This window comes from Bombina bombina, chromosome 7 (assembly GCF_027579735.1).
Source record: "Bombina bombina isolate aBomBom1 chromosome 7, aBomBom1.pri, whole genome shotgun sequence".
NCBI classification, from domain to species: Eukaryota; Metazoa; Chordata; class Amphibia; order Anura; family Bombinatoridae; genus Bombina; species Bombina bombina.
The window spans coordinates 353523346-353547342 of NC_069505.1; the positions used below are offsets into that span (position 1 = coordinate 353523346).

At 40.2% G+C, this 23997-nt stretch overlaps 1 protein-coding gene across 3 annotated transcripts in view; it reads left to right on the plus strand.

The window, feature by feature from the left end:
• The window catches only part of PBRM1 (polybromo 1), a 471441-nt gene that overhangs the window by 262883 nt on the left and 184561 nt on the right, over positions 1-23997 (plus strand). For all 3 annotated transcript variants that reach the window (XM_053721036.1, XM_053721037.1, XM_053721035.1), the window contains 3 exons: positions 1922-2067; positions 2774-2931; positions 15572-15755. In XM_053721036.1, coding sequence (XP_053577011.1) covers positions 1922-2067; positions 2774-2931; positions 15572-15755 — 488 coding nt within the window. The remainder of the gene's footprint in view (positions 1-1921; positions 2068-2773; positions 2932-15571; positions 15756-23997) is intronic.

Below are 23997 nucleotides of genomic sequence, written 5' to 3' on the forward strand. Positions count from 1 at the left end.
CTCCCTCTCTAGTGACTCTTGTGTGGAAAGATCCACATCTTGGGTAGTCATTATCCCATACGTCACTAGCTCATGGACTCTTGCTAATTACATGAAAGAAAACATAATTTATGTAAGAACTTACCTGATAAATTCATTTCTTTCATATTAGCAAGAGTCCATGAGGCCCGCCCTTTTTTTGTGGTGGTTATGATTTTTGTATAAAGCACAATTATTCCAATTCCTTATTTTATATGCTTTCGCACTTTTTTATCACCCCACTTCTTGGCTATTCGTTAAACTGAATTGTGGGTGTGGTGAGGGGTGTATTTATAGGCATTTTGAAGTTTGGGAAACTTTGCCCCTCCTGGTAGGAATGTATATCCCATACGTCACTAGCTCATGGACTCTTGCTAATATGAAAGAAATGAATTTATCAGGTAAGTTCTTACATAAATTATGTTTTCTATGGACTCCGGATCCTACTGATGTATGAGGCCTGTGGTTTATATGCAACTTCTCCGGACGGAGGGTTGTGCGTATCACTCTAAGGGTGATCGTTTCAGGCTACTCACCTGGGCTATGGTTCTGCTTCTGCAGACGACTCTAGGTTCTTCAGGCCCCCGAGACTTAGAACCATTATTTCTTTTAAATGGAAGTTGGGAGATGTGTGTGTGACCTGTTTGGTCTGATGTGCCAAGTGATTAATCCTTCCCCACTTTTGGGGCGGATCGTCTGGTTGGGTGTGTTGGCATGGTTTTCTCTATTCCGAGTCATGTTACTCTGAGAGGTGGTGTGCAGAAGTTCCCTGCCTTCTGTGGGAGTTGCAACTCTAACGTTTGCCTGCTCAAGGTAATTTTCCTTGAATAATAGCTTTTTCAAGCTCTATCACGGTCTATTTCAGCTAATAACCTTGGTCGGACTACGGTCTTTGCCGTTCGGGTGTTATGCGTCCTCAATGTTACGCTAGCCTTGGGGCTTGTCAGTAGCGGTGTCGAGGTTGGGTCGGGCAGTTGTTTCCTTTTTTTCCATTACAGCCCCTTTGTCAAATGCCAAAATCGGTTCACAAGGATGAACTTAAAACCAACTTGTGAACCGATTTTAATTTATATTTATATGAATATTTTTTTATTAGATAGTGTATATTTGATTGTAACTATTTTGATGTATTTTTAACCCTTAAAGGGACAGTCTACAACAGATTTTTAATTGTTTAAAAAGATAGATAATCCCTTTTGTTACCTATTCCTTAGTTTTGCACAACCAGCACAGTTATATAAATACACTTTTTTACCTCTGTTATTACCTTGTTTCTAAGCCTCTAAAAACTGCCCCCTTATTTCAGTTCTTTTGACAGACATCCATTTTAGCCAATCAGAGCTGGCTCACCTGAACTCCTCGTGCGTGAGCACAGTGTTATCTTTATGACACACATGAACTAACACCCTCTAGTGGTGAATAACTGTCAAAATACCCTGATAGAAGAGGCGGCCTTCAAGGGCCTTGAAATTAGTATATGAACCTCCTAGGTTAAGCTTTCAACTAAGAATACCAAGCAAAATTGGTGATATAAGAAAATTGTTTAAAATTACATTCTCTATCTGAAACGTGTTTTCTTTCAACTTGTGATACGATATTTTTTTTTTATTACCACTTGTATTCTAACCCTATATGCATAGTTTAGTAACTTTCATCTTGCAACTTTTTATAAATGTTTGTTTTTTGGCTTTAAAAAGTGATACTTCTATTAAAAAAAAACGTGTTTTACCTTATATAGTTTACAAATTCAAGCCTCTCGCTGAAAGTTTTTTTTTTTTTAATATAAATATAAAAGCCCTTTTGAATATTACAGTACCAATTATTTTATAATGTTATATGTACCAAATTATTATTCTCTACAATGTGTGTGTTTATTTTCTCTACAATGTGTGTTTTTATAAAGGGGAAGGAAGATGTACCAGTGGACATGCCTAATGGAGAACCTGGCTGCTATTATTTTGAGCAGCTTCGGTATAATGACATGTGGTTGAAGGTTGGGGACTGTGTGTTTATCAAATCACATGGATTAGTACGCCCAAGGGTTGGAAGGTATATATGATCACTTTTGATTTTTTTTAACTGTAATAGTGTTTTGATATTTATTAATAAATAGCAATTTAGAGCAGATAGAGCATACTATTTTAAACAATTTACTTATAAAATATAATTTGTTTTCTTCTTATCCTTTGTTGAAAAGCATAGCAGGTAGGCTGAGGAGCAGCAATGCAATATTGGGAGCTAGCTGCTGATTGGTGGCTGCACATATATTCCTCTTGTTATTGGCTCAGATGTGTGGAGCTAGGTTCCAGTAGCGCATTGCTGCTCCTTCAACAAGAGAATGAAGAAATGTAATAATAGAAGTAAATTTGAAAATTGCTTAAAATTGTATCTATCCAAATCAGGAAAGAAAAAAATGGCTTTTCCCTTTAATGGATATATTCATACTGTCTGAGGCACCAGCTCCTACTCAGCATATGCAGGAGTTCAGCGTATACAGTCTGTAAGTGGCTGTCACATGACACAGTGAGCTGGGAAGTAGATGGAATTTTTTAAATTTCTTAGGAAAAATATTCTACTGATTTAAATTTAGAGTAAATTCTATTGTGTTTACTTGTATTGGTATATCTCTATATATCTATATCTCAATGTGTGTGTGTGTGTATGTATGTGTGTATATATATATATATATATATATATATATATATATATATTTACATATCTGTATTCATGCTTGTAAAACTTTTTTTTTTTTTAGGATTGAAAAAATGTGGGTACGAGATGGTGCAGCATATTTTTATGGTCCAATCTTTATACATCCAGAAGAAACCATCCATGAACCAACAAAAATGTTTTATAAAAAGGAAGTGTTTTTAAGTAATCTAGAAGAAACCTGTCCAATGGCGTGTATTTTAGGTAGGATTTACAATTCTAAACTGCGAAAATGATTTTGTTGGACGTTTTTAAACTACCATTCAATAATTGCATGAAAAATGTTTTCTTTTAAAGGCACAGTCTACAATATAATTTGTATTGTTTTAAAAGAAAGATAATCTCTTTATTACCCATTTTGCATAACCAACACAGTTATATAAATACTAGTGGTAAAGCCTGTGATCACGGGCCAAAATGTTTAATTAAATAAATATCCCTCTTCCTCTGTCCCTCTCCCTCTGTCCCTATCCCTGTCCTTCTTGTCCCTATCCTTCTGTCCCTATCCCTGTCCTTCTGTCTCTATCCCTCTGTCTCTATCCCTGTCCTTCTGTCTCTATCCCTGTCCTTCTGTCTCTATCCCTGTCTTTCTCTCTATCCCTCTGTCCCTGATCCCCCCTCAAACAGCTCTCTAACCTCCCTCTCTAACTATTGCCTCCAACTATAAAAACCTTCTTTTTTATTCTTTTTTTTTTTAATTCTGTAGTGTAGTGGTCCCACTACTCCCCTACTCCCGCGATCACCATTTAGTCCCCCCCACACCCCCATACCCCTTTTCTGTAGTGTACCTACCCCATTCCTCATTGTTCCTTTAATTTCTGTAGCCCTAGGCTACTCCCTCCCCCCTCCGCTGCTGAGCCGCCCACACCTCCCACCGGTACCAGCAGAACTTTGTTACACACGGTGTCACCGTCTGTAACAATCAGGCATCTGCCCTCATATGGAGGTGGAGCACTGATCGTGCTCCTTATGTGGCAGATGCCTGAAGCTGTCTCGCGCTGTAGGGATTTGGCTGCGCGTGCAACCTACGATGGTGACTGACGCGTTACAAATGCGTTTATATTATATATACTTTTTACCTTTGTGATAAACATGTATCTAAGCATCTTCTGACAGCCCCCTGATCACATGACTTTTTTATTTATTATCTATTTGGTAATGTGTTGTGCTAACACTTAAATAACTCCTCGGGTGTGAACACTTATCTATATGGCCCACATGAATTATCAGTCTCCTGTTGTGAAAAGCTAATAAAAAGCATGTGATAAGAGGCTGTCTATAGTGGCTTAGAAACAGGCAGAAATTTAGAGGTTTAAATGTTATAAGGTATTTTAATATTTCAATGTTGGTTGTGCAAAGCTGGGGAATGGGTAGTAAAGGCAATATCTATCTTTTTAAACAATAACTATTATAGTGAAGAATGTCCCTATTTCCTTCTATTGGCAATGAGAGTCCACAAGAGCATTCTTAACCTATGGGAATTACTCTCCCTGGCCACCAGTAGGAGGTAAATACAACCCAGACAAAGCTAGCTATAAATATCCCTCCCACTTCCCCTACCCTCCAGTTCTTTGCCTGGTATCATGGAGGTTAGCAGAGAGAGGTGCTCTGTAAAGAAGAAATTAAGTTTATTAGGGATTGGCTTTCATTGAGAGCTGGGGATCATATAACCATATAAATCTCAATATTGATATATGTAATGCTGGTTGACGCTGGGACTCCCATGCCTCTTTCCAGTCTAACCTAAATCCCCTGTCTGATAACACGGTGTGTCTCACACTAAATTACAGATTTATCTCCCTCTCTCATTGCAACTTGTTTAAAAGAGAGGTGGTATTAAGTCGTGTCTATACTAGGTGCACTGTGCACATTCAGGCCCCTTTACATCAGGCAGGGACATGGCATAAGCAGACCGGGTATCCAACCATATTCAGTTATGCAGCTGAGAGGGGAGCGCTTCATGCGAGCTGTTATACAGGACAGACAGACAGGCACTCAGACCAAATGTATGGACCCCATAACACAAGGACATGTGTCACACAGGGGTGTTTGTGACACTGCCGCACCAGAATTTGATACCAGTGCTCTGGTTACTCAATATAATATCCTGCAGACTTGCTCGCCATTTGGTGGGATATTGTTAATACTACAGCCCGCAGGCCTTTATTTGATGCAGGCTGCAGTGGTGGGCGGAGATGCAGAGTTCCGCCATAGGCAGCGCTTTTGCGCTGTTTCCGAACCACTGTGCAACAGACATGTGTAAGAGCGGTAGCAATGTGGCTCGGCCGGACCAGAGGGGATAAGATACCCTAAACAAGGCTTAAAGGGCAGTTGATTGGTGCATTGGGAGCCAGGGTACCCCACTGTGACGCTTACAATTGTTGCCACACACCACAACATTATAGACGACTCTATATTAATCAAGAGTCTAGAGGAATCTTCCTCGGTATATTCCATTGACAACAATAAATGTGTGCTTTGCAAAATTAATAGTGAGTGCCCTCCGGCACAATTATGCAATTGTTACCTAACATATGTCCTGACTTCTTATTCAAGAGGCCCAAGCCCAATTGTTGCCTTTCTCCAGCAGGCCCTACTAAAGCCTTTCAAATTTCGGCTGATGCGGACCTCCCTGTCCAACAGCCTGTAAAAGCGACCTTAGTTGCCACAGAATGCTGCGAAGAAGGCGGCTTGACCCCTGCTGGGATAGGCCTTTTACCTGATAACTTCCCGGCCCGTATACAGGCTACTGTGTCTGCTGTCCTGAGCGGGGGGAAAAAAGGTTAAACAGTTATCTCTAGTACATAGCTGAGGTGCGGTGGCAGAGGCCATGACCGACAGTTATGGGCAACCATCTGATGATTTAACCCTTAGTTATCTCTGAAAGAGAAATTCCTTCCTCTGACCCTTCTGAAGGAGAGTCGAAAGAGGAGTCTGAGGAAGGTACGATTTAGTTTCAAAGTGGAGCAGCTCAGACTCCTGCTTAAGAGGGTTCTATCTACCCTGGTGGTTCCCACGGCAAAGCCGCCTGAGGAAGCCCAGCTTCAGAGACTTGAATCAGTATTTAGACCTAGGGCTCCTGAGGTATTTCCTGTACCCAGTTATCGCATCCCCAAGGAATGGGAGAAGTCAGGGATCCCCTTTGCCTAGTTTCCCATGCAGAGGTTATGGAACAGTGTCCCTAAGGTTGATGGCGCTATATATCCACGTTGGCTAAGATCAATACTATTCCGCTTGAGGATAGCACGTCTTTTTCTTCATAAATGGAAAGAGTCCACAGCTGCATTCATTACTTTTGGGAATTCTATCAGTTCAGGGAGCATTGCCAAGCAATAAGAGGATTTATACGATTTGCTTTGCTGTGCTCCTCCATTTTCTGCACTATATTTAAGCACATTTTCCTAATACCAGGCGTTTTGTGCCTGTCTAGAGGTACTTTAGCCATCTCAATAAGAAACAAAAACTATTTGTTTTTTGTCTGAATGGCTGAGATTGCTACTATAAAGAATAATATGCACAGGTACTGGTATAAAATCTTTTAAAAACTTACTTAGAAGCTCCCATTATAGCAATGGGTTAATGAGGTTGGCTAGGACACATACTGAAAGGGGCTGAGAGCAGACCCCCTACCCTACCCTGCATATGAAAAGACTCATTATACAAACAGAAGCAATCTGAAGTCTGTATACATCAATATACATCTAAAACTTTGGGGCTTTGTTAGTAGTCTAAAAAAAAACAGTACAATGTTATTTAAAAATAAGCAATTACAAAACCTCTCAAGATTGGCTATACAAATAGATCATCTACAAAACGTTTATGCAAGCAAATTTAGTGTACAGTGCCCCTTTAAGGCACTAATAAGGTGGCTTGTGAGTCATCCCCTTTTAATGAAGACAGAAAAAATCTTCAGGCTCACAGAAATTGCATGTTACATATTTTTACATAGGGTAATCTTGATAGGACCTCCATGTCTCTGTTATATTGTCTCTACCTTGTCCTCTGTGGTTCAGCTTGTTCTCCACCAATTCTCCATTCTCATGCTCAAAACAAGACTACAAAAGACATTCCAGTCAAAATTTAAATGCACATAGATTAATTACATCTTTGAATTAAAACATTTTTGCAATATACATACATTGCCAAAAATTCTTCTAGTAAAAGTTAGCACTGTTTTAGTGATACAATTTTTCTCATTTATTACCATATGGTACAAATATCTTAGGCTCTCTGAGTAAGTGCTTTGTTTAAAATGCTGATGCACGGTGCATACTTAAAGGGACATAATACTCATATGCTAAATCACTTGAAACTGATGCAGTATAACTGTAAAAAGCTGACAGGAAAATATCACCTGAGCATCTCTATGTAAAAAAGGAAGATATTTTACCTCACAATTTCCTCAGCTCAGCAGAGTAAGTAAGTGCTGTGAAAAAAGTTATACTTCACCTGCTCCCAGCTGCAGGTAAAAAAAAAAAAAATGAAGAAATGAACAGCAGCCAATCAGCATCAGCAGTGCTGAGGTCATGAACTCTTACTGTGATCTCATGAGATTTGACTTAACTCTCATGAGATTTCATAGTAAGCTTCCTTTACCTGATTGGTGAAATAATATGAGAGTTCACAAGGCTCATCCCCTAAGAAGTCCCAGGACAGACACACTAAAATGCTGCTTAGAAATCCTTTACAATGGGAGGTGGCTACTGAGGAACTTTTGAGGTAAAATATCTTTCTTTTTTACATAGAGATGTTCAGGAGATATTTTCTAGTCAGCTTTTTACAGCTATGCTGCATCACTTTCAAGTGTTTAAACATTTGGGTATTATGGCCCTTTAACCCCTTAAAGGATTCCAAAACTTTCCGTTTTTGGCCACAACCTGAAAATCAATTTCCAATCAATAAGGTGTACATTTATTCAACAACTTAATTTTACAGTCCAATGAACTTTAGAAACGCTATAAAATTAAATAAATTTTTTTGCAGATGACGTCATTATATCCAACCCTCTAATATGGGCCGTGCACGACCAAACCCAATTTCCTATTTCGTGCATATCATTATGTGACAATGTAGTCACCATGCGCATGCGAGTTGCGATCCGTTGTGGCAAGCATATTTGCACATAAAGTGTCCATAACAATAGTATTTGGTTCCATCAGAGTAATCGTCATAATATCCACAAAGTGTCTATTCTAATGAAATTAATATGTGTTTAATTGATCATTTTTCATATTGTGCTATAAAGATTTAATGTTCGTTATTGTTAGGGTTGATTCTCGCATCGCAGCGCAGCACTCAGCTCTTACCTGCTATGTGTAGCGTATTCATCAGCTATGTCTGATTTAGATACAGGGTCTTCCTGTCTGCTGTGAGTGATGTGCCGGGATATTGCGCATGCGCATAGCGTCCAAAAATCGCCATTTTGATAACCTGGGTTATCGTTCAGGATTAGAGTTTAGAAAACAATAGCCAGCAGTGGGTTTGGAAATAAATTGATTTTCTATATCGGATTGCTAATAAACGGTAATAATTTGACAAACAATGCTAATTACATAACTATTCAAAATATATCGATATTTTGATTGAAGATAAGTTTTTTTCTGGGTTTAGTGTCCCTTTAATGACCGGACCATTTTTCAATTTTCTTACCCTTAATGACAATGGCTATTTTTACATTTCTGCAGTGTTTGTGTTTAGCTGTAATTTTCCTCTTACTCATTTACTGTACCCATACATATTATATACCGTTTTTCTCGCCATTAAATGGACTTTCTAAGGATACCATTATTTTCATCATATCTTATAATTTCCTATAAAAAAAAATATAAAATATGAGGAAAAAATTGAAAAAAACACACTTTTTCTAACTTTGACCCCCAAAATCTGTTACACATCTACAATCACCAAAAAACACCTATGCTAAATAGTTTCTAAATTTTGTCCTGAGTTTAGAAATACCCAATGTTCACATGTTCTTTACTTTTTTTGCAAGTTATAGGGCCATAAATACAAGTAGCACTTTGCTATTTCCAAACAACTTTTTTTCAAAATTAGCGCTAGTTACATTGGAACCCTGATATCTGTCAGGAATACCTGAATATCCCTTGACATGTATATATTTTTTTTTAGAAGACAACCCAAAGTATTGATCTAGGCCCATTTTGGTATATTTCATGCCACCATTTCACCGCCAAATGTCATCAAATAAAAAAAAAGTTCACTTTTTCACAAATTTTGTCACAAACTTTAGGTTTCCCACTGAAATTATTTACAAACAGCTTCTGCAATTAAGGCACAAATGGTTGTAAATGCTTCTTTGGGATCCCCTTTGTTCAGAAATAGCAGACTTATGTGGCTTTGTGGTTGCTTTTTGGTAAGTAGAAGGCCGCTAAATGCTGCTGCGCACCACACGTAAATTATGCCCAGCAGTTAAGGGGTTAAATTAGGTAGCTTGTAGGGAGCTTGCAGGGTTAATTTTAGCTTTAGGGTAGAGATCAGCCTCCCACCTGACACATCCCACCCCCTGATCCCTCCCAAACAGTTCTCTTCCCTCCCCCACCCCACAATTGTCCCCGCCATCTTAAGTACTGGCAGAAAGTCTGCCAGTACTAAATAAAAGGAGTTTTTATTTTTTTTAATAAAAAAAAATAAAATGTTTTAGCTGTGATGGACTCCTGCCTTAGCCCCAACCTCCATGATCCCCCCCCCCAGCAATCTAACCCTCTCCCCTACCTAATTGCCGCCATCTTGGGTACTGGCAGCTGTCTGCCAGTACCCAATTTGCCCCCCAAAAAAGTGTTTTTAATTATTTTTTATTACTAATTTATTTTTTTCTGTAGTGTAGCAGCCCCCCACAATACCCCAACCCCCTCCCCCTCCCAGATCCTCATATATATATATTTCCCCCCCTCTTCCCACTCATTGGTGTCAGTGTGGGTAGGTGATCGCGGGCGTGCGCGCGCACGCGCACGCGCACGCGCGCCCCCGCACGCTCCCGGCACCCGGCGTGCACATTGCACTAACAGGAGCCGGATGCCGGGTAGCGATGGGCCGCCCACCCGCCTCCCAGTTGCGCTCCCACCCACCAACGAACCGGCCGCATCGCTACCGGTGCAGAGAGGGCCACAGAGTGGCTCTCTCTGCATCGGATGCTTTCTAAGGGTATTGCAGGATGCCTCAATATCGAGGCATCACTGCAATACCCTGAGAGCTGCTGGAAGCGATTGCGATCGCTTCCAGCACTCTCTTAGACAAGTGACGTACCAGGTACGTCCATTGTCACTAACTGCAAGTTTTTGCAGGACGTACCTGGTACGTCACTTGTCATTAAGGGGTTAAAGGGACATGAAACCCCAAAATTTTCTTTTATTATTCTGATAGACAATTTACTTCTATTATTTAATTTGTTTCCTTATCTTGTTATTCTTTGCTGAAAGGTTTATCTATGAAAGCTCAGGTTTAGAAATGAACCAGGGTTCTAGCTGCTGATTGGTGGATGCATATATATACCAATTGTCATTGGCTCACACATGTGTTCAGTCAGAAACCACTAGTGCATTGCTGCTCATTTAACAAAGCAACCAAGAGAACAAAGAAAAATAGTTAATAGGAGTAAATTAGAAAGTTGCTTAAAATCGCATGCTCTATCTGAATCATGAAAGAAAAAAATGGTTTCATATCCCTTTAAATACACTTTTGAAACAGCTATATCGTTTATTAGCAGCATTTTTGCTTTTACATGTATATTACAAAAATACTTCCATATGGATTCCAATTTTGGCTGAAATGTCCCTTTAAATAAAAAGACTTCCCGTTCTTTAGGTGTTCACACTCTAACCAGTATGACCTATTTTGTTAGAAGGAAGAGGTGAAAGGGTATGTATATTTGGTATACATATCAGACTAGAAGACAACGACTTGTAATCAACCAACTTAACAAAGAACTAGAGTCTAAATACTGTGGAAAAGATGATGCTAATTGCCTGTGGGCTAATCCTGCCTCTCCTCCCATGATGTCAGAAAATTCCCTACGTGGTCAAATCTATTTTTTAGAAGGACTTTGAATCTTCCTACACTAGGCACAGCTATTTCTACAATGACTACACACATCATTATTCTTTTATAGCATGGGTATGTCTGTCAGAGATCCAAAGGAAAGTATTTAGAAAGACACAGAGTAAAAAAATAAATACAAAATAACCAATCGCCACTTGGTGCAACTCCCTATGGAAGACAGTCTATAAGATTAACTAATTAGCTTCCACTTGCACTAGACCTTTGGTTTCACACCTGGTTTGAGATGTATGGTCATTTGTAGCATGGGGTAGAATTTCTAATTCTGCAGTTAAATGCTTGCATAGTACATACAGTATGATCTGTATCCTTGTGATCTAATGATAGATTAGAAAATGCTTTAACAAGACTATGTAGGGTCTTTACCTTAAATGGACAATAAACTCCTTGAGATGTTTATAAAATGCATAATGAAGTCACTTTGCAATATAGTTTAATTATTTATTTCGCCCCATTGTCATGAAATTTAGCTCTAAAAATTCCCAGAATTTGGTATGCACCCTGCTCTGTTCTCAAGGGTAATTTGAATACATATCTGTCCCTAACTTTATAGTTGTGACTATCTTTGTTGTCTGTGAAATAAAACCCAGATTGGCTTCTCCAAATATGGCAAATCGTGGGTGGAGTTTGGCTATAAAAAAATAACTACAGTAAAAAGGATACGGATTCGTTTTAAAAATATTAACTTGGTTCTTATTTTAAAGCAGCACAGCAGAAAAGTAATGCAATTACAAGGTGTTTAGGGAAACATAGTGCAGTATTTTATAAGCATCATTTGCTGGTGATTTTCATGTTAAATTATAAAACACACACACACACACACACATATATATATATATATATATATATATATATGTGTATGTATGTATTTTTATTTCTTTCGTAAAATGATGATGGCCCACAGTCTTTCAGAACATATGGGATATATTTCCCGCCACTAGGAGGTCAAGAACCTGAAGAGCTTTAAAACACTCCCTTCTCTCTCTGCTTTGTTATTGGTTGAGAATAGAGGTTGTTCCAGCTACTTGATTATGGATTATAAATTGGGAGCTCAGATCTATGTGAGACCCAGAGTCCCTGGGGAGTATCATTTAGAAAGTAGAACATACTCTTAACAGTAGTTGAATGATACAGGGACACATGAATACCCTATTATGTGCACAGCATTTCCCTGACGGGATGTCGGCCATAACTACCCTCAGACATTGCGGGGACTCATCCCGAGCCTCCCCCTCACTGGATAGGCTCTCTTCTGGACACTGCTGCAGCTGCATTGGCATAGACATGCCTGGTAAGCCAGTGGAAGGATGATGCATATGGTAAGTGACTTTACACAGCACAGACACAGCCCAGAGGCTATGTGTAGGTACTCTGACACAGGTACAGCATAGACACTAAAAATAGACTGATGACTCCTTCCAAGGGAAGATTCTATTCTGGCGAGACTTGGACTCAAAGAGCAAGCAATCCAAAAAGTCCAACACCACTACTAAATCAGCATAAAGGTGTGGCCCCCAAATATTTTCTGGTAAGGGCAGACTGAGTCTCTTTCAGGAGGCCTGTTGCAGGTCAGTCTTAGGACCCCTGGGTTCGAAATATAATTTCTCAGGGTTATCGGATAGGCTTCCAGTCAAGACCTCCTCGAGGGTGTTTCCTTCTGTCACATGTTCCCAAACTTCAGTCAAAGGTGGCTGCCTTTCTACAGTGTGTTCGAAAATTAGAGGATAATTTAAAGTCTTTAGGTCTAAGACAGGTCTGTAGGTCCCTTCCTTCTTTGAGACAATGAACAGATTGGAGTAAAACCCTTGACCCTATTGAGAAACAGATACTAGGATAATTATATCCTAGTACCTGTTTCTCAACAGGGTCAAGGGTTTTACTCCAATCTGTTCATTGTCTCAAAGAAGGAAGGGACCTACAGACCTGTCTTAGACCTAAAGACTTTAAACATGTTTGTCAGGGTTCCCAATTTCAAGTTGGAAACCATTCACACAATATTGCTCTTAATTCAACAGGGTCAATTTATGACTACTATAGACCTCAATAATGAATACCTGCACATTACCATCCACAGGGATCACTATCAATTCCTCAGGTTTTCTTATATGGACAAACACTACCAGTGTGTTGCTCTTCCGTCTGATCTGGCTACAGCTCCACACATCTTTACCAAGGTGCTAGGGGCTCCGTTAGCAGTGATTGGAGCTCAGGAGATTTTTTTTACACCATATCTGGACGACATACTTGTGCAAACTCCTTCTCTGTTATTATTGATCACTCAAGCTTCTATTATTTCTCCAAGACCAAAGTTGTAAAATCAATGTTCCCAAAATCTCTTTATATCCTGCTACAAGGGTAACATTTTTAGGAGTGATAATAGGTTCAGTACATATACATATGTTCCTGGCAGGACCATGCAGGCTAAAACTTTAGAGAGCATGTCTCTTTCTGCAGAGTACTCCCTTGCAGTCTGTAGTTGAGTACATGGAGGTAGTGGGTCTTATGTTAGCCGCCTCAGATGCATTTCCTTTTGCCCGCTTTCACTTACTTCCCCTTCAGCTATACATGCTCAGTCAGTGGTCAAAAAACTATCTACATTTAAAGCAACAAATCGCTCTGGATTCATCCGTCAGACAATCTCTGCCTTGGTGGACCCTTGTGGCATCTTTCCAGTCCATCTGGCTGTGGCCGTCTGGCGGTAAGGTTACCAATAAACATTCTTGAACTTTGAGCAATTCTTCGAGCTCTTCAGACCTGGCCTTTGTTGAAGGAGGAAAAATGTATCCGCTTTCTGTCGGACAATATCACAGCAATGGCCTATATAAATCGAGGTGCCACCTGCAGTCTACTGACCATGCAGGAAGTATCTCAGATTCAGTCTTTGGCGGGGAGGAATCAATATTCCCTGTCAGCAATTCACATGCCAAGTGTGAACTGGGAAGTGGACTACCTCAGCCGTTTATCAGTCCATCCAGGAGAATGACCTCTCCATCAGGATGTATTTAATTAGCTAGTGATCAAATGGGCATACCAGACAAAGATCTGATGGCTTCACACTTAAATCACAGACATCCAAAGTACTGTGCAAGTTCAAGAATTCCAAGGGTTCACCTGGTAGACGCCTTGGAATGTCCATGGGAATTCTATCTAGCATATCTGTTTCCTCCGTTTTGTTGTTCTACCGAGAGTCATTGCTAGGATCAAGCAAGAGTCAGCATCAGTATTATTAATTGCTCCACCCTGGCCCCACAGGACATGGTATGTGGACCTAGTATAGATGTCATCTACGCCTCATTTGCATCTTCCTCTGAGACAAGACCTGTTATCACAAGGTCCTCTTTTCCATCAAGATCTCAAAAGTTTGACGGCGTGAAGGTTAAATGCCTAGTTTTGGGACATAGAGTATTCTGAGATTCTGTGATTGATACTCTGATACAGGCTAGAAAATGTGTGACTCAAAGGATTTACCACAAGATTTGGAAAGTATATTTTGTGTGGTGCTCCTCTGAAGGATTTTCTTGGTGTTCCTTTACTAAATTTTATCATTTTGATGCCTTTGCTTCTTCGCAAGCAGCTTTTGGGAGGAAAGTCCTTCAGGCCACATTGTTAGCTAAATAGGATTTGTCATAGAAAGTATTTTCCCACCCTGTCCGTAACATAGACCATCGGCTTGGGTATTAATCCCATATTTTATGAAGGACTGCGGACCATCATAATTTTATCAAAGAAAACAAAATTTATGCTTACCTGATGATAAATTATTTTTTCTTTGGGAATAATGGAGGGTCCAGAGGCCCCACCCGCTTCATGTTGGGCGACAGTACTAATGACTACTCTATAAATCCTCCTTTGCATTCCCTACATTTCTTTTCCTATTCTCTACTTGACTATACGTAAAACTAAGAGAGAGGTGGGAGGGTTTTAAAGCTCTTGCATGGGTTCTAGTGCTCCTGCTAATGTATAAAATTGTTGCAAAACTGCTTCTTTATCGTGCTGCAGACATGTGCACGCTCTTGAGCTTACATTTCTGCTTTTCAATAAAGGATAACAAGAAAACAAAAAAATTATAAAAGAAGTAAATTAGAAAGTTTGTTTAATGTTTTATGTTCTATCTAAATCATGAAAGAAAAAAATTGAGTTTTATGTCCCTTTTAATTGCTGATAAATCTTCCTTCAAATTCAGCATGAACCCTGCATAGTTTTGCTTATGCTGGGTAAGTACCCAGCATAAACAAAAATATGCAGGGTTCATATATGTTTGGCTATATTTTCATAGTCTTATCAGTTTCTTTAATTTTGAAATGAAGGCTAGACAGGTACATTTTTAGGGGGAAAAGCCACTTAGGGCTCGAGTTATCATGTAAGGGTAGACTGGGGTGTACAGATTCGCTGCCAGAATTTAACATTGCACAGAAGCTCTATTTTGCGATTGCGTGCAATCCCGTGCACAGCCAAACAGGGAAATATTCCACATAGATACCAGACATATGCCACCCTTGATTAGCTATAGCCTATGCAGAGCGAACTATAACATAGGAAGCAATAGTGCTGTTAGAAAATGCTTTAGTGTATCAAAGCATTTTCTTTTTGTCCCTTTTAAATCTGACTATATTTCTTCAGGATTAATGTTCGTAGTACTCATATTTTCTTTAGATTTAATTTATGTATTATGTATTGTCACCCAGGATGTAAAGAATGAGATGTGTCTATATTTAATTTTTCACAAGTATTTCATCTTCCTAAAATAGTTGTATTCATTTTTTCTCTTTAGGAAAATGTGGTGTATTATCATTCAAGGATTTCCTATCATGTCGACCTACTGAAATACCTGAGAATGATATTCTTCTTTGTGAAAGTCGTTACAATGAGAGTGACAAACAGATGAAAAGGTTTAAGGGACTGAAAAGATTCTCACTGTCAGCAAAAGTAGTGGACGATGAAATTTACTATTTCAGGTAAAGTACAATGTTATATATACAGTGTATGTATATATATATATTTATATATATATATATATATATATATATATATATATATAAAACAAACAAAAACATATGTATACATTTATAGACATATATTATTCATATAGGTGGTGAGAGTCCACAATCCATTACTCCTGGGAATTGCTCTTTCTTACCACTAGGAGGAGGCAAAGAACCCCTCCCACCTCACCAGTATCTCATTCTTGTCACACCGCTGGAGATGGTTAAAGAATGAATATGTGCATTTGATTCTTCAGAGAGAGGGGTTCTCAGATCGAGTTGACAGCTATATATCTTATAATCTGTTTCTGTAACATTTTCAGGACCCGTGGAGGTGGTAAGGCACTTCGATCATCAGAGCTTAAGTTGAAATTTGTGGTACAAATTTTATTTAACCCTGTGTGTACTGTTATATGCCTGAACAGTACCTTGTTTGTTTACTGTTTACCTTTTAGGTAGTAATCAGCCTTTTTTTGCCCTTCAAGGTTAAAGGGACAGTAAAGTCAAAATTAAACTTTCATGATTCAGATGGGGCATGCAATTTTAAACAACTTTCCAATTTACTTTTATCATCAAATTTGCTTTGTTCCCTTGGTGGTATTTTTGAAAAGCTAAACCTAGCAAGGCTCAAACTGATTTCTAAACCGTTGAAAACCGCCTCTTAGCTCAGAGCATTTTGATAGTTTTTCACAGTTAGACAGTGTTAGTTCATGTGTGTCATATAGATAACATTGTGCTCACCCCCGTGGAGTTATTTAGGAGTCTTTACTGATTGACTACACTGCATGTCTGTCAAAAGCACTTAGATAAGGAGGATGTCTGCAGAGGCTTAGATACAAGGTAATCACAGAGGTAAAACATATATTAATATAACAGTGCTGGTTATGCAAAACTGAGTAATGTGTAATAAAGGGATTATCTATCTTTTTAAATAAGAACATTTTTGGTGTAGACTGTCCCTTTAACTATTTGTGTTCTTTATAGTTATTTGCTTTACTCTATCTCTGATACTTAAAGGGCCATTATACACTCATTTTTTCTTTGCATAAATGTTTTGTAGATGATCTATTTATAAAGCCCATAAAGTTTGTTTTTTAAAAAAATGTATAATTTTGCTTATTTTTAAAGAGCATTGCTCTGATTTTCATACTCCTAACCAAGCCCCAAAGTTTTATTTGTATACCGTCAGCTACCTTCTCCAGCTTGCTCCTGTTTGTGTAAAGGGTCTTTTCATATGCAAAAGAAGGGGGAGGGGGTAGTGTCTTATTTCCCACTTGCAGTGGGCTTTCCAACTGCCTTTTCAACAGAGCTAAACTGAAAGCTTCTAAGTACGTTTTTAAACTATTTTATACTGGATTTTTATATCAGTATCTGTGCATCTTATTCTTTATAGTAGTGTCTATTACATGCAGTTATATGAAAATGAGTTTATACTGTCCCTTTAAGCTATTTTCTTACTATTATGAAGCAAACTGGTGCAGCTCAGGCCTCTGATCCATCAGCTGATCATCTAGAAGGGAGAGCCTCTATTACTTAAACCTCTTCTAGTTTGTGTTTGCTTTCTAAGCATTCACAGGTGTGTCTACCTGCTCAGCCCTATATCGCATGTGCTGAGTCTATTGCTAATACTAATGATTTTACTGCGTTTTAGAGTGTGCAAGGGTTTTTACCTGATCAGAGTTGCCTCCAGTAGAGTTCATCTGAACTTTCTCCAAAATTTAAGGATTATATTCACTCTGCTCTGAGATTTTATCTTGCTTGCCTCCAGCTGTTAAGCATAGATGTTTGCAAGGATGTTAAGTTGACCCTTCTTTGGCCTTTAGCTCATTAGGCACTTCCCTTAGGAGCAGCCTTTTTAAGTGACCTTCTGATTTTAGGGGTGTTTGACTCTGATGACTCCTTTTCTAAGGATAGTCTCTCTGAGTCTCAGGGCCTTTCTTTTGTGGCAGAGTATGTGTCCTTTAATTTCATATTTCATGCTTGCTTTAGAGTTAGAGTTTCCTGCTACAGTCAAGCTACCTGCTTGGAGGACTGATAAAAAATTTAAGGCAGCTCCGTAAGCAGCCTTCCTTTTTTATTATGCCAGATTTTGTTTCTGAAATTATTTCTATGGAATGGTACAAGCAAGGTATTTTTTGTTACATCTACCAAATATTAATATATGTTTCCTCTCACTTCTGTTAATACAGAGATATGAGAAACTGTTCCTAAGGTAGATATAGCCATTTCCTCTTTGGCCATGTATACCACAATTCCTTTCAAGAATAGTTCTTTTTAAAGGATCCTTTAGATAGAAAACCTGAAGGTTTTCATAAGCAATGCAGGATTTATGTTTAGATTTGCAGTAGGTGTAGACTGTGTTGCTGTTGCAACTGCTGTTTGGTGTGATAATCTCTCAGAACTTGTATCTGGTGAAACTACTCTGGATGGGATTCAGGATTGTATTAATCTTTGAGAACTGCAAATGCTTTAGTTATGATCCAGCAGGGGAAATGCTAGGAATGCTACATTAGCTGTTTTTTTAGCTAGGTGGCCTTGTGGCTTAAAGGGACAGTTAACTCAAAAATGTTCTCCCCTTTAATTTGTTCCCAATGATCCACTTTACCTGCTGGGGTGTATTAAATTGTTTACAAGTATTTCCATTACCCTTATATTGGCATTTGAATTAGTTTATTTAGCCTGTGGTATCCCCACCTATCCTGAAAGTTTTTTGCCTCGGGGCCAATCTGTGTTAACACAGCCAGTAGAAGAAATTACAATCCCAGTGGGTTATAGAAGAGATAAGGTAATAAAATGTTAATTTCTCTTGCAAGGTGTATCCAGTCCACGGATTCATCCTTACTTGTGGGATATTCTCATTCCCTACAGGAAGTGGCAAAGAGAGCACACAGCAGAGCTGTCCATATAGCTCCCCCCCTAGCTCCACCCCCCAGTCATTCTCTTTGCCGCTCTAGTAGCATCTTCACGGGAGGGTAAAGTGAATGTGTGCTGGTTTGTACTATTTACTCTCTGGCAGAAAGTGATGAAGAATTCTGCTGAGAGGAAAATGATTTTAGCATGTTGTAACTAAAATCCACTGCTGTTCCCACACAGGACTGAGGAGTACCAGAAAACTTCAGTTGGAGGGAACAGTTTGCAGGCTTAACTGCACTGAGGTATGTTTCAGTCATGTTTTTTCTAGTCAAGACACGATAATGCTAGAAGACTGACAGAAATCCCCATGAAGGAAGGGTAAGCCATATTCTGAGACTTAGTATAGAATAAGGGCTTATTTAACAGGGCTCAATAGACTGGTGGACACTGTGACAGGGCAATCGATTATTTTATTCAGCAAATACTCATTGGTAGACACTTTTAAACAACTTTGGTGTGTTTATTATGGTTTTTTTTATCCACATGGCATAAATTTAGTCACCTAAGTGTGACTTTGAAGTCCTCACAACTCCGGAATGGAGTGGGATGGGCCCTAATTTTGCGCCTCTGTTGGGCAGTTCATTTCTCCAGACAGTTCATGCTGCTTCACGTGCAGGGTCCAGAGACTGCTTGAGGGACTCACAGAAGCTGTTTTTCACCTAAACTAATCCATAAGGGAAGGTAGGGCCACAGCAGACTGCTGTGGAAAGGTGCTGTAGTGTTGTAACCGGTTGTGGGTTTTAGACTGCTCCAGTTTGGGCATTAAGGGGTTAATCAGTCTGAAACTTGGAGTGCAATCATATCGAAGCATTAGGCACATACTGTGAAAATTTCAAAAGATTTGGTGCATTTTTCACTGTTTTGTAGAATTGTGTGTGCTTTTTATTTCTTAAAGGCACAGTACCGTTTATTTCAAATTGTGTTTTTTTATTTGATTAAAGTGTTTTTCAAGCCTGCTTGCATATAATACTATTCTGTTTAACATGTCTGACACTAAGGAAAAGCCTTGCTCTTTGTGTTCAGTAGCCATGGTGGAACCCCCTCTCAAAATGTGTCCCAAGTGCACTAATGTGTCTATACAATTTAAAGATCATATTGTGTCACTTAAAAATGTAGCCCAAGATGATTCTATGACGGAAGGTAATGAAGATAGTCCACCTTCCTCTCCCCAAGTGTCACCACCAGTTAGGCCCGCGCAAGCAATACCTAGTACCTCTAGTGCATTGGCACTTATTACATTGCAACAACTAGCGACAGTCATGGATAATTCCCTTGCGGCCTTTCTATCCAAACTGCCAGTTTTTCCTACAAAGCGAGATAGCTCTGTTTTAAGAACAGATTATGAGCAGTCGGAAGCTTTGGGAGGTTTATCTGATGTACCCTCACAACACTCTGAAATATGGGCGAGGGATGTGATGTCTGAGGGAGAAATTTCTGACTCAGGAAAGGTTTCTCAACAGGCAGATTCAGATTCATTAGCCTTTAAATTTAAGTTGGAACACCTCCGCGTATTGCTTAGGGAGGTTCTATCCACTCTGGATGATTGTGACCCTATGGTGGTTCCAGAGAAATTGTGTAAAATGGACAAATACCTAGAGGTCCCTGTATACACTGATGCGTTTCCGATCCCTAAAAGGGTTGCGGATATTGTTACCAGGGAGTGGGAAAGACCAGGTGTCCCTTTTGTTCCCCCTCCTATTTTTAAGAAAATGTTCCCGATTACTGACCCCAGGCGTGGCAGAGGGTCCCTAAGGTAGAGGGAGCAGTTTCTACGCTGGCTAAGCGCACAACCATTCCAATTGAAGACAGTTGTTCTTTTTAAAGATCCTATGGATAAAACATTAGAAGGTTTACTAAAGAAAATTTTTGTTCAACAAGGGTTCCTTCTACAACCGTTCGCCTACATTATTCCTGTAACTACTGCAGCGGCTTTCTGGTTTGAGGCACTGGAGGAGTCGCTCCAGAGGGAGACCTCATACGACGAAATTATGGATAGAATTAAAGCTTTAAAACTGGCTAATTCTTTTATCACAGATGCCGCTTTGCAATTAGCTAAGTTAGCGGCAAAAAACTCAGGTTTCACCATTATGGCGCGCAGAGCGCTTTGGCTCAAGTCATGGTCGGCCGATGTGTCGTCCAAATCAAAATTACTAAACATCCCTTTCAAGGGAAAGACCCTTTTCGGGCCCGAGTTGATAGAGATTATTTCGGATATCACCGGGGGAAAGGGCCATGCTCTCCCGCAAGATGGGCCTTTTAAGGCTAAAAACAAGGCTAATTTTCGTTCCTTTCGCAACTTCAGGAGCGGTCCTGCTTCAACCTCTGCAACCGCAAAGCAAGAGGGTAACGCTTCACAGCCCAAGGCAACCTGGAAGCCTTTGCAGGGCTGGAACAAGGGTAAACAGGCCAAGAAGCCTGCAGCTGCTACTAAGACAGCATGAAGGGGTAGCCCCCGATCTGGGACTGGATCTAGTAGGGGGCAGACTCTCTCTCTTCGCTCAGACTTGGGCAAGAGATGTTCCCGATCCCTGGGCATTAAAGATAGTTACTCAGGGATATCTTCTAGAATTCAAGGACTCCCCTCCTAGGGGAAGGTTCCACATTTCTCGTCTGTCTACAGACCAGACAAAGAAAGAGGTGTTCTTACGCTGTGTAGAAGACCTAATCATGATGGGTGTGATATATCCAGTTCCAATTGCAGAACAAGGACTGGGTTTTTACTCAAACCTGTTTGTGGTTCCCAAAAAGGAAGGAACTTTCAGGCCAATCCTGGATCTAAAAATTCTAAACAAATTCCTCAGGGTTTCATCATTCCAGATGGAGATCATTCGGACAATCTTACCTATGATCCCGGAAGGTCAATATATGACTACCGTGGATCTAAAGGATGCGTACCTACATATTCCTATCCACAAAGATCATCATCAGTTCCTAAGGTTCGCCTTTCAGGACAAACATTACCAGTTCGTGGCCCTTCCCTTCGGGTTGGCCACCGCTCCCAGAATTTTCACAAAAGTGCTAGGGTCCCTTCTGGCGGTACTAAGACCGGGGGTATTGCAGTAGCACCTTATTTGGATGACATCTTAATACAGGCGTCGTCTTTTCCCAGAGCCAAGGCTCATACGGAGATTGTTCTGGCCTTTCTAAGGTCTCACGGGTGGAAGGTGAACACCGAAAAAAGTTCTCTGTCCCCGTTCACAAGGGTTCCCTTCCTGGGAACATTAATAGACTCATTAATAGACAGAAAATTAAAGCTCTTAACTACTTGCCGAGTTCTTCATTCCATTCCTCGGCCATCTGTAGCTCAGTGCATGGAGGTAATCTGATTAATGGTAGCGGCAACGAACGTAGTCCCTTTTGCTCGAATACATCTAAGGCCACTGCAACTGTGCATGCTCAAACAGTGGAATGGAGATTATGCAGATTTGTCTCTTCAAATTCAACTGGACCAGAAAACCAGAGACTCTCTTCTCTGGTGGTTGTCTCAGGATCACCTGTCTCAGGGAATATGCTTCCGCAGACCGGAGTGGATCATTGTAACGACCGATGCCAGTCTGATAGGCTGGGGGGCGGTCTGGGACTCTCTGAAAGCTCAGGGCTTATGGTCTCTTCTTCCGATAAACATTTTGGAACTGAGAGCGATATTCAACTCGCTTCAGGCATGGCCTCAACTAGCGGCGGCCAAATTCATCAGATTTCAGTCGGACAACATCACGACTGTGGCATATATCAATCATCAGGGGGGAACAAAGAGTTCCCTAGCAATGAAGGAAGTCACCAAAATAATCAAGTGGGCGGAGGATCACTCCTGCCATCTATCTGCAATTCACATCCCAGAAGTAGACAACTGGGAGGCGGATTTTCTAAGTCGTCAGACTTTTCACCCGGGGGTGAACTCCACCCGTAGGTTTTTGCTCAGCTGACCCAGCTATGGGGCATTCCAGAATTGGATCTGATGGCGTCCCGTCAGAACTCCAAACTTCCTCTCTACGGATCCAGGTCCAGGGACCCCAAGGCGGCATTGATAGATGCTCTAGTAGCGCCTTGGTCCTTCAATCTGGCTTATGTCTTTCCACCGTTTTCCCTTCTCCCTCGTCTGGTAGCCAGAATCAAGCAGGAGAAGGCTTCGGTAATTCTGATAGAGCCTGCATGGCCACGCAGGACTTGGTATGCAGACCTAGTGGACATGCCATCTGTCCCACCATGGACACTGCCAATGAGGCAGGATCTTCTAATACAGGGTCCATTCAAGCATCCAAATCTAGTTTCTCTGCGGCTGACTGCTTGGAGATTGAATGCTTAATTTTATCTAAGCGTGGTTTCTCTGATTCAGTTATAGATACTCTGATTCAGGCTAGAAAACCTGTCACCAGGAAATTTTACCATAAGATATGGTGCAAATATCTTTGTTGGTGTGAATCCAAGGGCTACTCGTGGAGTAAGATTAGGATTCCAAGGATATTGTCTTTTCTCCAAGAAGGATTGGAGAAAGGTTTGTCAGCTAGTTCCTTAAAGGGACAGATATCTGCTCTGTCTATTCTTTTATACAAGCGTCTGGCGGAAGTACCAGACGTTCAAGCGTTTGCTCAGGCTTTAGTCTGAATTAAGCCTGTCTATAAACCAGTTGCTCCGCCATGGAGTCTAAATTTAGTTCTTTCAGTTCTTCAAGGGGTTCCGTTTGAACCTTTACATTCCATAGATATTAAGTTATTATCTTGGAAAGTTTTGTTTTTGGTAGCTATATCTTCTGCTCGAAGAGTTTCAGAATTTTCTGCTTTGCAGTGTAATTCACCCTATCTGGTGTTCCATGCAGATTAGGTAGTTTTACGTACCAAACCTGGTTTTCTTCCTAAGGTTGTTTCTAATAAGAATATTAACCAGGAAATCATTGTTCCTTCCCTGTGTCCTAATCCAGTTTCTAAGAAGGAACGACTATTACAGAATCTTGATGTGGTTTGTGCTTTGAAATTCTATTTACAAGCAACTAAAGATTTCAGACAAACAGCATCTTTGTTTGTCGTTTATTCTGGTAAGAGGAGAGGTCAGAAAGCGACTGCTACCTCTCTTTCCTCCTGGCTGAAAAGCATAATCCGATTGGCTTACGAGACTGCTGGGCAGCAGCCTCCTGAACGAATTACAGCTCACTCCACCAGAGCTGTGGCTTCCCCATGGTCTTTCAAGAATGAGGCTTCTGTTGAACAGATTTCTAAGGCAGCGACTTGGTCTTCTCTGCATACTTTTGCCAAATTTTACAAATTCGATACTTTTGCTTCTTCGGAGGCTATTTTTGGGAGAAAGGTTT